The sequence below is a fragment of the Salmo salar genome, chromosome 24 (genome assembly GCF_965601325.2).
Source record: "Salmo salar chromosome 24, fSalSal1, whole genome shotgun sequence".
Taxonomy (NCBI): domain Eukaryota; kingdom Metazoa; phylum Chordata; class Actinopteri; order Salmoniformes; family Salmonidae; genus Salmo; species Salmo salar.
Window position 1 is genome coordinate 6,154,929 of NC_138314.1, and position 14,986 is coordinate 6,169,914.

The 14,986-nt window shown below is 42.4% G+C and overlaps 1 protein-coding gene across 3 annotated transcripts in view; it reads right to left on the minus strand.

Moving 5' to 3' along the window:
- Positions 1 to 14,986, minus strand: part of LOC106585214 (syntaxin-binding protein 1) — a 53,975-nt gene that overhangs the window by 37,468 nt on the left and 1,521 nt on the right. For 2 of the 3 annotated variants that reach the window (XM_014171173.3, XM_014171172.3), the window contains exon 1: positions 5,174 to 5,323. The exons of the other annotated variant lie outside the window; for it this stretch is intronic. In XM_014171173.3, coding sequence (XP_014026648.1) covers positions 5,174 to 5,210 — 37 coding nt within the window. In that variant the 5' untranslated portion in view covers positions 5,211 to 5,323. Of the gene's footprint in view, positions 1 to 5,173; positions 5,324 to 14,986 lie in introns of those variants that run through there. 3 annotated transcript variants of the gene reach the window in all.

Below are 14,986 nucleotides of genomic sequence, written 5' to 3' on the forward strand. Positions count from 1 at the left end.
ATGTATTGACCCATTGGGTTGAATACTTATCTAATCAAGATATATTAGGGTTTTATTTTTAAATTGAATTTTCTTCCACTTTGACATTACAGAGTATTTTGTGTTGAAAAAAAAGAGAATTCAATCCATTTTAATCCCAATTTGTAACACAACAAAATGTGGGAAAAGCCAAGGGGTGTGAATATTTTCTGAAAGCTCTGTATATCCTTCATGCCTAGCTTAAAATGATTGTTACATAGAACATGGATCCTAAAAGCTAGAGACAGAAGTATTTGGCTGTTGTGTCAGGATACACTATTAAAAAAATGGTTCCAAAAGGGCTCTTCAGCTGTCCCCATAGGAGAACCATTTTTGGTTCCAGGTAAAACCTTTTTGGTTCCAGGTAGAACCTTCTGTGAAAAGGGTTCTACATGGAACCCAAACACAGTTCTACTTGCAACAAAAATGTTTCAACATGGAACCAAAAAGAGTTATTCAAAGGGTGTAGCAAGGCATGGCTCTCTGTTTTCTAAATTCATCTTAACATGCATTACCTCCATTGAAAGACAAAACAAGACAATGTCACAAATATATAACAATCAGTCAACTCAATCATTGTTAACATTTCAGAAATCAAGAACAAATATGTGCCTATATGCTTCATTCAAACACTGTTGTTGTTTTGAATATGGGTTGGGTGGGTTGATAATTGAGGTGACATGTCTGTCTATCAGTGAATTAGTTCTGTATCCAATTACCCAACTGGATTAGCTAGGGGGAATTTCCCCAATGCCCCATGAAAGAGTCAGTCAGCATCAACAAACTAACAAGCTGCTTTGGGATGGGAGATAATGTCTGTGTCTCAAATGTCGCCCTATTCCCTATATAGTGTACTACCTTCGACCAAGGCCAATAGGGTTTTGGTCAACATTTGTTAACTATATAGGGAATAGGGTGCCATTTGGGACGCATCCACTAAACTCCTCCTGTTTGTCTTAGTCGCACAACCACAACTATTGTGTCTCAGAAGGTAAACAGAAGAGCGATCCCACTGGGCCAAAACTGGTTGAATCAACGTTGTTTCAATGCAATTTGCCAATGTATTGTGACGCGGAATCTAAGTGGAAAATACACTAGATTTGAAAAAAGTAATCAACATAAATATATTTTTTTGAGAGTTAAATTTCAACCAGGATTATTATGTCATCATGGTAACCAAATTTCAACATTGTATACAAGGTTTGTCTACAATATGTTAAATTTGTACCTTTAAAACAATATCAGATATTCAAAGTTATATCCACTATCAGAAATAAACAATAGGCTGTGCAGCATAATTGGTCTATCCACAGCTACACTTTGGTCTCCCATCTAGGATTTTAACCAATACCTGCTTAGCTATGATATTTGTAACGGACTATTACCAGTGTGCTATTGTGAGAGTTAAATAATATAACTAAATCAAATCAAACTTTATTTAAAGTTTGATTTGATTTAGTCCTACTCTTTCACTTAGAATTTTTGGGGCGAGATGGAGATGTGAAACCAACATATCAATTATTAACTAACCCACTGGGCACAAACTGGTTGAATTGTTTCAACGTAATTTGTCAACGTGTTATGACGTGGAATCTACATGGAAAATACATTGGACATTAAAAAAGTAATCAATGTAAACTGTTGGTTTGGCTATTAACCAAGCCCATCCCTGCTTAGCTATGATATTTGTCACTGACTATTATCAATGTGCCATTGTGAGAATGATTGCTGAGAGATCTCCACTTGAAAACTAAGATTCACTGTTGCTATCGAGGTAGATTTAAAAGAGCAAATTAAATGTGACCACACTTTATCACTCATATATCATCAGTTATGCTATTTAGGCATATATAGCAATTGCAAAGTCATCAACAGCTATTGTTTCAATTCAACCCAAAATTCAACTAAACATAGACAATACAATAGGCCTAAGGTTTCAAGCTGTGAATGTAATGATATTTAGTGATATTGAATTGTGTTCGGTTGTCAGGGCAACCAAATATCAACTTTTGAAGCAGATGTATGTTCTGCTTGGATAGTTCCATCTGTTCCACTGACTTATTCTACCTTTAATTCCAGTTTGTTGCAGCAATAATCTGCGCAGAATTTCAAAAGGCATTGATCACTTGCACCATGTACTTTTAAAAAGGGGCAATCAGCAGTTGCTACATCCATTTTTGGATTGACAAATTAATTATATATACACCTATTGATTCTTGAAGAATATAACTTATAAATGCGTCTATGAGTCTAGCTCAACTGTTGTACCTCATCAGGACACAAATATAAGCTTGTTTTACTCCAATGTTTGTAAACAAAGTAAATGTAAACAAACACCACATAGCCTCAAAACATGGTTAAAACTAGTTTTAATATCATGGATTGTCAGTCCTTTTCCGTCGCTCTGTCTATGAATGTACGAGTTGTTAAATTTCTCCAACCCCCATTCCTCAGCTTTTTACCAAAACAGGGGTGGGGTCAGTGATAGATATTTGGTTGAGAACTAAACCAAAAATCTGACATTGTTTTTCCATTGGAGTTTGGTTGTGCTTTTAGATGGTTGAAAGCAGTGATAACAAATTGGAAATTCAACTAACTTTTCTCTGTCTTTTTGAGTAGGTGATTTCCATCTATTTCTAATTTATTATACAGTATTTGTCATACCCATAGATATTTATGTCTGTATGACAATAAAAGCCTTCAGGATTAAGAGCAAAACCCAGAAAATGTAAGGGACAGACAGACTCAACAAACTGTGAACACCAACAGTACTGTGATTTTCAGGAAGTCCAGCATAGCTAGCTGTTGGTGATGCTGAATGTTACTGGTGGCTGGGTGGAGTTGGAGACCACAGCTCACTTCAAACCAGTGGAACAACCCCTGAATCACCATAGCACCATCCTGTCTCACCTCAATCAAATACAGTGGGTATCTGAGGAGCAGGGTTGGGGAGTAACGGATTACATGTACAAAAAAAACGGTAACTGTAATCCGTTACATTACCAGTTAAAAATATATTGTAATCAGATTACAGATACTTTTGAAAAACTAGATGATTACTTCGATGATTACTTTAAATTCAGAAAGGATGTTTGCAACAACAAAAAAATAGTTGACACTTCTCTGTTTTCTAAATGACATTCAAATCTGTATTGAAAAAAGGCTCAAGTTTAAGGTGGTTCCACCTGAGCGAGTCTGACCACAAGTCAGAAACCAGTATGATGACACACCGAATGTGTTTGATGGATCGCGGGAAAAGAGAAGGAATAGGCTTTTGTAGGCTACAGTCGAAGCTATGTCTTCCAATGGTGCGACTGCTGTCGGCATCAAAAAATGATTCAACTTTAATAAAAACGCTTGGAGGTAAGGATGACAGCAGTGGTGTAGTCTACGGCGATACGGATATCACTTATTGATATCTACATAGCGCATTGATGTGAATCACACTGCTGCTCTCTCATTTTGCTATTTGCGCCTTTCGGATTGTGGTTGTTGTGGATGGCTGTTCACAAATCTAAACGTGTATTTGAACCCAATAATGGTTGAACTCAAATAGTTTAAGCTGCCTATTAACCATTGTTTTTGAAACCAGTCGACAGCCAGTGAAAAACGCGCTCTTGCAACATATGCAAGAGCGCGTGGGGCTTTTAATTGCTCAATCTAATTTATGCTGATAAAATAAATACATCCATAGGCCTAATGGGCACATGCTCAAGCTCACACACTTTTGATAGATTTAAAAAGGGGCAATCTGTAGTTGCTACATCCATTTTTGGACTTGTAAAGATATTATTATATGTAGTAGAAAGCGATGGGTAGAAGACGCCTACATAACCAACCCATAAAGTAAAATTTTATATCCATATATGGCCAGCTATGTAAACGTTAACATTGAACCACATCTATTGCAAGATAAATCAATTGGTAACATACATGTTTGTATTCTTCTAATGCCACTTAAGGGGAAAGTAATCTAAAAGTAACTGAATGTAATCAGATTATGTTACTGAGTTTGGGTAATCCAAAAGTTACGTTACTGATTACAATTTTGGACAGGTAACTATTAACAGTAATGGATTACATTTAGAAAGTAACCTACCCGAGTGACCTACCAAACCCGCTGCGTATTAAATAGCGGATACCCACGCTTTATCAACACACGTTAACCCCAATATATCTATTTCCCTGTCTTCCATACCATAAATCAATAAAACACTGCCAGCCAAACATTTAACGTATTTAAGACTTTAGTTGCATTGTGGAATTATTGTTTTCACTTTTTCATGCATGGATAAGGTCTTGCTTTTTATGTGCATAATGGGGAAACTAGGTTGTATGCCTGTTCTTGAATTAATTGCCTTCAACCCAGCAGATTTATTTTAAAAGCGCACAATACAACGTAATAGGCCTACACCAGTAGAGGCTGCTGAGGGGAGTACGGCTCATAATAACGGCTGGAACGGAGCAAATTGAATGGCATCAAACACATGGAAACCATGTGTTTGATGTATTTGATCCCACTCCAGTAATTCTGCCCCAGGCATTGCCATGAGCCTGTCCTCCCCAATTAAGGTGCCACCTGTGGCCTACACGTTTTCATCCACATAAGAGATTTTCCCCTCTCGTGGTGGCTTTAGGTAACCGAGTACTGTATTGTGGTGGATCCATGCAGCAAGGCGCACTATGACAGTGGAAGAGCTTAATCCGTATGGATTTAGCGCATGTGGATTTACCCGAAACGACAATTTCATAGTGCAACTCACTACAAAACAAATGCCAGTATTGTATAGTGCACAGAATTAAAACATAATATTAAAATAACAACATTTTGCAATATCTAATGATGCAGAAAGAGAGGATAATTGAGAGTGCGGTAGAGCGCCTTTACGCACTTTGAGCAATCCTATCGAACGCGAGACGCACTATATTTTACTTTCAATAGGTCTACTTCTGGATTTAAATTGTGTTTGAAATACAAATTGAGATCTAAATAATTGTAATTCAAACCAACTAAATAGCCTAAATTAATAGAATGTCCAAAATAAAGCAAAAAATAAAATAGCCTAGGCTAACACAGTACCTGAAAAAAATACAAAATAACCATAGCGCATAGACCTACATAACGAAGTGATTAAACAAAAATACATATTCTTACTTTCTCCCACAATGGCTTTTAGTCCGAGTGGTGCCATGGTGATGTCTCTGTCGTGGACGTGTCTCCGCCTCCCCTTCTCTTTCCCTCTCAACTCTACCCAACCACCGCTAATACTGTGTAGGACTGTAGGCCGCGGGACAACATCCAAAGTGATTGCAGAGGGACCGTATTGCTTCGAAAATAATCCCTTCCGCGCCTCCACAAACATGCCGATTTCAACTGTCTGTCATACAATAATAGACATCCACATAGCCTGTTTAGCTGTTTGCAGTGGTATTATTTATCAAGTGAAATAAAGTTATTGTATTTGTGAACTATTTTAATAGGCTATTAGGGTTAGAATAAATATCAGTTATGGGCCTAGTAATTTGTATACAACAATTAGGATATTGTACAACCCTAATTGAAAAAAGTCATGATCAGACCATTGAATTCTTATTTTAACATACTGTATTTGCACAGCAACTGCAATAGGATAAAAACACAATAGACTACATTATCAGTAATACCTACAGATGTCCACAGAGGGGCAGTAATGTCTAAGTAAATATAGGCGTATTATCCATCCTTATGCCTCCATCCCACTGACTGTATTTGCGCAAAACTCAACATCATCTGGATATGTGCACAACAAAAGTTCAACATTCACCTTCTGCCAGTGGTGTAAAGTACTTAAGTAAAAATAATTTAAAGTACTACTTAAGTAGAGTTTTTGGGTATCTGTACTTTACTATTTATATTTTTGACAACTTTTACTTCACTACATTCCTAAAGAAAATAATGTACTTTTTACTACATACATTTTCCCTGACACCCAAAAATACTCTTATATTTTGACAGGAAAATGGTCCAATTCACACACTTGTCAAGAGAACATCCCTGGTCATCCCTACTGACTCTGATCTGGCTGACTCACTAAACACAAATGCTTTGTTTGTAAATTATGTCTGAGTGTTGCAGTGTGCTCCTGGCTGTCCGGAAAATAAATAAAAAACAAGAAAACTGTGCTGTCAGGTTTGCATAAGATAAGACATTTGATATCATTAATACTTTTACTTTTGTTACTTAAGTATATTTTAAGAATTCCATTGACTTTTGATACTTAAGTATATTTAAAACCAAATACTTTTAGACTTTTACTCAAGTAGTATTTTACTGGGTGACTTTCACTTTTACTTGAGTCATTTTCCATTAAGGTATCTTTACTTTTACTCAAGTGTGACATTTTAGTACTTTTTCCACCACTGCCTTCTGCTACCATTTCTGAAAAGCCGTACACGCATACAGTTTGACGCATACGTTCAATAAATCCAAAAGTATGCACCACACAGAACGCACTGCAACTGCCTCTCCAACGCAATGCTGCAAGGCAAACACAGTGTTCCATCAGAAATAAACGTTTTTCTGCTGTACCAAAATGCAATGACGTTGTCAGTGTGATCGAGGTGTAAGGTCATGTCTTGTGCATACACCAGGGGTAGGCAACTCTGTTCCTAGAGTGCTGCAGATACTGCAGGAATTTGTTCCAACTAGGCACCACACCTGACCAACTGAGCTAATTGATCAGTTCACTGATTGCCTAAATTTCACAAACCTGGAATTCCAGGTTGATTCAATCAAAAACATGAAGTGCCTGTGTAGCAAATGGGGATGTGTGAAACTTAATCCTCACGCCTCGATCACACCTACAGTGTCATTGCGCAAAATGGTATGCAGCATCATCTGGATATGTGTGCAACAAAAGTTCAACATTCACCCTCTGCTACCATTTCTGTCAAGCTGTCGACACATACAGTTTGACGCATACATTGGGTTCGATAAATCCAACATCAAATAACATTTTATTGGTCACATACACATGTTTAGCAGATGTTAATGCGAGTGTAGCGAAATGCTTGTGCTTCTAGTTCCGACCATGCAGTAATCTAACATTTTACAACAACTACCTTATACACAAACACACACAAGTGTAAGGAATGAATAAGAATATGTACATATAAATATATGGATGAGCGATGGCCGAACGGCATAGGCAAGATGCAGTAACCACACAGAATGCACCGCACAGAATGCACTGCAATTGCCTCTGCAATGCAATGCTGCAAGGTAAACGCAGCTTTCCATTGGAAATCTGTACTTCTGGTGTACCAAAATGCAATGACACGGTTGGTTTGATCAAGGCATCAGCCTGAAGTGTTCCGCTTGTGTTGCCTCATTAGCTAGCTTTTTGCATGACGCCGACTGATAAGACACTTCAGAAAGGCAGTCACACTTGGGACCTATGCCTTGCTAGCACACATGACCGCCTTCCTGAAGTGTCTTCCCAGTCGGAACCATGCAGAAAAACTAGCTATTCGCTGGTGCAAGTGGGGACACTTCAGGCTGAGGAGTAACATGCTGACTAGAACAGGCACGTGCGTGCGACAAAAAGTGCATGTTGATTTTGTGCATCCACACCAGACGTGATCATCAGGACACGAGGGTTGAAATATCAAGTTGCAAGATGGCGCCGACAGAGATGGTGACCTCGCTTCGAGTCCTTAGGAAACTATGCAGTATTGTGTTTTTATATGTATTATTTCTTACATTGTTACCCCAGGAAATCTTAAGTCTTACATTCAGCCGGGAAGAACTATTGGATATAAGAGTGACATCAACTTATCAACATTATGACCAGGAATACGACTTTCCCGAAGCAGATCCTCTGTTTGGACCACCACCCAGGACAATGAACCTAAACCCAAAAGCCGACCCCAGACAACGGCGCCGCAGAAGGGGCAGACGGAGCGGCCTCCTGGTCAGGCTCGTAGATGTGCACATCGCCCACCGCTCCCAAGTATACTACTCGCCAATGTCCAGTCTCTTGACAACAAGGTAGAAGAAATTTGAGCAAGGGTTGCCTTCCAGAGAAACATCAGAGAAACATGGCTCTCTCGGGATATGTTGTCGGAATCGGTACAGCCACCTTGCTTCTCCATGCATCGCACCGACAGAGATAAACACCTCTCTGGGAAGAGGAAGGGCGAGGGTGTATGCTTCATGATTAACAACTCATGGTGTAATAATAACAACATACAGGAATTCAAGTCCTTCTGCTCACCCGACCTAGAATTTCTTACAATCAAATGCCGGCCATATTATCACCCAAGAGAATTCTCGCCAGTTATCGTCACAGTGGTGTACATTCCCCCTCAAGCAGACACCAAGACGGCCCTAAAGGAACTTTACTAGACTCTATGAAAACTAGAAACCATATATCCTGAGGCTGCATTTATTGTAGCTGGGGATTTTAACAAAGCAAATTTGAGAACAAGGCTACCTAAATTCTATCAACATATTGATTGCACTACGCGCGTGTGGAATACACTCGATCACTGGTACTCTAACTTCTGCGATGCATACAAAGCCCTCCCCCGCCCTCTCTTTGGCAAATCCGACCACGATACCATCTGGCTCCTACGGTCTTATAGGCAGAAACTCAAACAGGATCTACCAGTGACTAGAACCATTCAACGCTGGTCTGACCAATCGGAATCCACGCTTCAAGAATGTTTTGATCGTGGGGACTGGGATTTGTTCCGGTCAGCCTCGGATAACAACACCGATCTATACACTGACTCTGTAAGTGAGTTTATAAAGAAGTGCATTGGAGATGTCGTACCCACTGTGACTATTAAAACCTACCCTAACCAGAAACCATGGATGGATGGCGGCATTCGCGCAAAACTGAAAGCACGAACCACCGCATTTAACCATGGAAAGAGGTCTGGGAATATGGCTGAATATAAACAGTGTAGTTATTCCCTCAGCAAGGCAATCAAACAAGCAAAATGCCGGTACAGGGACAAAGTGGAGTCGCAATTCAATGGCTCAGACACGAGACATGTGGCAGGGTCTACAGGAAATCACAGACTACAAAAAGAAAACCAGCCACATCACGGACACCGATGTCACGCTTCCAGACAAACTAAACACCTTCTTTGCCTGTTTTAAGGATAATATAGTGCTACCGTTGCGGCCCACTAACAAGGACTGCACCCCCCCCCCCCCCCCCCTCTCCATGGCCGACGTGAGTAAAACATTTAAACGTGTTAACCCTCGCAAGGCTGCTGACCCAGACAGCATCCCTAGCCGCGTCCTCAGAGCATGCGCAGACCAGCTGGCTGGTGTGTTTACGGACATATTCAATCGCTCCCAATCCCAGTCTGCTGTCCCCACATGCTTCAAAATGGCCTCCATTGTTCCTGGACCCAAGAAGGCAAAGATAACTGAACTAAATTACTACTGCCCCATAGCACTCACTTCTGTCATCATGAAATGCTTGGACAGGTTTCAAGGTTCATATGATCTCCATCTTACAGGCCACCCTAGACCCACTTCAGTTTGCATACCGCCCCAACAGGTCCACAGATGCAATAGCCATCACACTGCACACTGCCCTATCCCATCTGGACAAGAGGAATACCTATGTAAGAATGCTGTTCATTGACTACAGCTCAGCATTCAACACAATAGTACCCTCCAAGCTCATCATCGAGCTGGAGGCCCTGGGTCTCAACCCCGCCCTGTGCAATTGGGTCCTGGACTTTCTGACGGGCCGCCCCCAGCTGGTGAAGGTAGGAAACAACATCTCCACTTCGCTGACCCTCAACACTGGGGCCCCATAAGGATGCATGCTCAGCCCCCTCCTGTACTCCCTGTTCACCCACGACTGTGTGGCCATGCACACCTCAAACTCAATCATCAAGTTTGCAAACAACACAACAGTAGTGGGCTTGATTACCAACAACAACGAGACAGCCTACAGGGAGGATTTAAAAAACATATATATATTTCACCTTTATTTAACCAGGTAGGCCAGTTGAGAACAAGTTCTCATTTACAACTGCGACCTGGCCAAGATAAAGCAAAGCAGTTCGACACATACAACAACACAGAGTTACACATGGAATAAAAAAACATACAGTCAATAATACAGTAGAAAAAGTCTATATATAGTCTGTGCAAATGAGGTAAGATAAGAGAGGTAAGGCAATAAAATAGGCCATAGTGGCGAGGTAATTACGATATAGCAATTAAACACTGGAGTGATAGATGTGCAGAAGATGAATGTGCATGTAGAGATACTGGGGTGCAAAGGAGCAAAATAAATAAATAAATACAGTATGGGGATGAGGTAGTTGGATGGGCTATTTACAGATGGGTTATGTATAGGTGCAATGATCTGTGAGCTGCTCTGACAGCTGGTGCTTAAAGTTAGTGAGGGAGATATGAGTCTCCAGCTTCAGTGATTATTGCAGTTCGTTCCAGTCATTGGCAACAGAGAACTGGAAGGAAAGGTGGCCAAACTAGGAATTGGCTTTGGGCGTGACCAGTGAAATATACCTGCTGGTGCGCGTGCTGCGAGTGGGTGCTGCTATGGTGACCAGTGAACTGAGATAAGGCGGGGTTTTACCTAGAAAAGACTTGTAGATGACCTGGAGCTAGTGGGTTTGGCGACGAGTATGAAGCGAGGGCCAGCCAACGAGAGCGTACAGGTCGCAGTGGTGGGTAGTATATGGGGCTTTGGTGACTAAACGGATGGCACTGTGATAGATTGCATACATTGTTGAGTAGAGTGTTGGAGGCTATTTTGTAAATGACACCGCCAAAGTCGAGGATCGGTAGGATAGTAAGTTTTACGAGGGTATGTTTGGCAGCATGAGTGAAGGATGCTTTGTTTGCGAAATAGGAAGCCGAATCTAGATTTAATTTTGGATTGGAGATGCTTAATGTGGGTCTGGAAGGAGAGTTTACAGTCTTACCAGACACCTAGGTATTTGTAGTTGTCCACATATTCTAGGTCAGAACCGTCCAGAGAAGAGATGCTGGACGGGCGGGCAGGTGTTGGCAGCAATCGGTTGAAGAGCATGCATTTAGTTTTACTTGCATTTAAGAGCAGTTGGAGGCTACACCTTGAGCATGGTTGAGGTGCACCCATGACCAGCTCGGAGACCAGATTGCATAGCGGAGAAGGTACGGTGAGATTCTAAATGGTCGGTGATCTGTTTGTTAACTTGGCTTTCGAAGACCTTAGAAAGGCAGGGTAGGATAGATATAGGTCTGTAGCAGTTTGGGTCTAGAGTGTCTCCCCCTTTGAAGAGGGGGATGACCGCGGTAGCTTTCCAATCTTTGGGGATCTCAGACGATACTAAAGAGAGGTTGAACAGGCTAGTAATAGGGGTTGCAACAATTGCAGCATATCATTTTAGAAAGAGATGGTCCAGATTGTCTAGCCCGGCTGATTTGTAGGGGTCCAGATTTTGCAGCTCTTTCAGAACATCAGCTATCTGGATTTGGGTGAAGGAGAAATTGGGAGGCTTGGCTGAGTTGCTGTTGGGGGTGCAGGGCAGTTGACCGGGGTAGGGGTAGCCAGGTGGAAAGCATGGCCAGCCGTAGAAAAATGCTTATTGAAATTCTCAATTATCGTGGATTTATCGGTGGTGACAGTGTTTCCTAGCCTCAGTGCAGTGGGCAGCTGGGAGAAGGTGCTCTTATTCTCCATGGACTTTATGGCATCCCAGAACTTTTTTGAGTTTGTGCTACAGGATGCAAATTTCTGTTTGAAAAAGCTAGCCTTAGCTTTCCTAACTGCTTGTGTATATTGGTTCCTAACTTTCCTGAAAAGTTGCATATCACGGGGGCTATTTGATGCTAATGCAGTACGCCACAGGATGTTTTTGTGCTGGTCAAGGGCAGTCTGGTCTGGAGTGAACCCCAGGCTATATCTGTTCCTGGTTCTACATTTTTTGAATGGGGCATGCTTATTTAAGATGGTGAGGAAGACACTTTTAAAGAATAAGCAGGCATCCTCTACTGACGGGATGAGGTCAATATCCTTCCAGGATACCTGGGCCAGGTCGATTAGAAAGGCCTGCTCGCTGAAGTGTTTTAGGGAGCGTTTGACAGTGATGAGGGGTGGTCGTTTGACTGCAGACCCATTACGGATGCAGGCAATGAGGCAGTGATCGCTGAGATCTTGGTTGAAGACAGCAGAGGTGAATTTGGAGGGAAAGTTGGTCAGGATGTTATCTATGAGGGTGCCGTGTTTACGGATTTGGGGTTGTACCTGGTAGATTCATTGATAATTTGTGTGAGGTTGAGGGCATCAAGCTTAGATTGTAGGATGGCCGGGGTGTTAAGCATGTCCCAGTTTAGGTCACCTAGCAGCACAAGCTCTGAAAATAGATGGGGGGGCAATCAATTCACATATGGTGTCCAGGGCACAGCTGGGGGCAGAGGGTGGTCTATAGCAAGTGGCAACGGTGAGAGACTTGTTTCTGGAAAGGTGGATTTTTAGAAATAGAAGCTCAAATTGTTTGGGCACAGACCTGGATAGTATGACAGAACTCTGCAGGCTAGCTCTGCAGTAGATTGCCACTCCGCCCCTTTGGCAGTCCTATCATGTCAGATAATGTTATAGTTAGGGATTAATTTCAGGGTTTTTGGTGGTCTTCCTAAGCCAGGATTCAGACATGGCTAGGACATCCGGGTTGGCAGAGTGTGCTAAAGCAGTGAATAAAACAAATTTGGGGAGGAGGCTTCTAATGTTAACATGCATGAAACCAAGGCTTTAACGGTTACAGAATTCAACAAATGAGAGCGCCTGGGAAATGGGAGTGGAGCTAGGCACTGCAGGGCCTGGATTAACCTCTACATCACCAGAGGAACAGAGGAGGAGTGGGATAAGGGTACGGCTAAAGGCTATAAGAAGTGGTCGTCTAGTACCTTCGAAACAGAGAGTAAAAGGAGCAGGTTTCTGGGCGCGATAGAATAGATTCAAGGCATAATGTACAGACAAAGGTATGGTATGGTGTGAATACAGTGGAGGTAAACCTAGGCATAGAGTGACGATGAGAGTGATATTGTCTCTAGAAACATCATTTAAACCAGGTTATGTCACCGCATGTGTGGGAGGTGGAACTGAAGGGTTAGCTAAGGCATATTGAGCAGGGCTAGAGGCTCTACAGTGGAATATGACAATAATCACTAACTAGAACAGCAATGGACAAGGCATATTGACATTAGGAAGAGGCATGTGTAGCCGAGTGATCATAGGGGTACAGTGAGTAGTTAAGCTGGCTGGAGACACGGCGATTCAGACAGCTAGCGGGCCGGGGCTAGCAAGCTAACAGAAAGGCCTTAGAGGGATGTCACGATGGAAGAAGTCTGTTGTAGCCTCCTCGTGCGATTCCATCGGCAGACCAGCCGTGATGGATTAGTAGGGTTTAGTGTAGTAAAGGGGCCCAGTCCAATTGGCAAAGTAGGTATAGTGGCCCAAGAAATTGGCCGATGGACCTATTCAGCTAACAGTCCGATATGCACTAGACAGCTAGCGGGCCGCGGCTAGCAGGCTAACAGATGGGCATTCAGCGGACGTTACGACGGAGGGGCCTGTTGGAAAAAGAACCCATCGGGCAGATTACGTCGGTAGCCCAGTCGTGATAAATTAGCAGGGCTTCGTGTAGTAAAAGGGGTCCAGGCCAATTGGAAAAATAGGTATTGTAGCCCAAGGAGTGGCTGATGGACCTCTTCAGCTAGCCGGGAGATGGGCCTAACATGGGCTAGCTCCAGGCTAATTGGTGTTTGCTTTGGGAGAGAGACGTTAGCCAGGAGTAGCCACTTGGATTGCAGCTAGCTAGCTGTGATAATCCAGGTGAAAAGGTTCAGAGCTTGCGGTAGGAATCCGGGGATATGGAGAGAAAATAAGTCCAGTATGCTCTGGTTTGAATTGTGCGAACTGGCGAGAGATTTCCGAGCTAGAGGTTAGCTGATGACCGCTAGCAGTGGTTAGCTGACTACTAGCTAGTAGCTAGTTAGCTGACTAGCTTCTGTTGGGGGATTCTGGTTTGAAAGTAAAGAAAAATACTTTATAAAATAGCAGATCCATACCACATTGGGTGAAGCGGGTTGCAGGAGAGTATATTGAAGTTGAGGTTTAGGAAAAATGTAAAAAAGATATGCGAAGAAAAAAGATATATACACGGGACACGACAAGAAGAGGACAAAGACGTCTGACTGCTACGCCATCTTGGATAACTTCCGACTTCAACTGTATACACAGGTGAGGGCACTCGGAGTGTGGTGTCTGGAAAAACAAACTCTCACTCAATGTTAACAAAACAAAGGAGATGATCGTGGACTTCAGGATACAACCCAATATGAATAGGGTAGCCGGCAATACACTCGTAACCCCCGCAACCAGCGAGAACATAAAATATCCTCCATTCAGGCTGCAAAGGCATCGGTTTCCTCCTAAACTAGTTGAATGGTGTGCTGCCGAAAAGAAAACTGGAAAAATATGCATTTTACTTAATAAAACAAAATGTTGATTACCATGCACCCAAAGAACACAGTAGCTTCCATCATTCTTAAATGGAAGAAGTTTGGAAGCACCAAGACTCTTCCTAGAGTTCGCCGCCAGGCCAAACTGAGCTATCGGGGAGAAGGGCCTTGGTCAGGGAGGTGACCAAGAACCCGATTGGAGCTCTGACAGAGCTCCAGATTTCCTCTGTGGAGATGGGAGAACCTTCCAGAAGGACAACCATCTCTGCAGCACTCCACCAATCAGGCCTTTATGGTAGAGTGGCGAGACGGAAGCCACTCCTCAGTAAAAGGCACATGACAGCCCGCTTGGAGTTTGCCAAAAGGCACCTAAAGGACTCTCAGACTATGAGAAACAAGATTCTATGGTCTGATGAAACCAAGATGGAACTCTTTGGCCTGAAAGCCAAGCGTAACGTCTGGAGGAAACCTGGCACCATCTCTACGGTG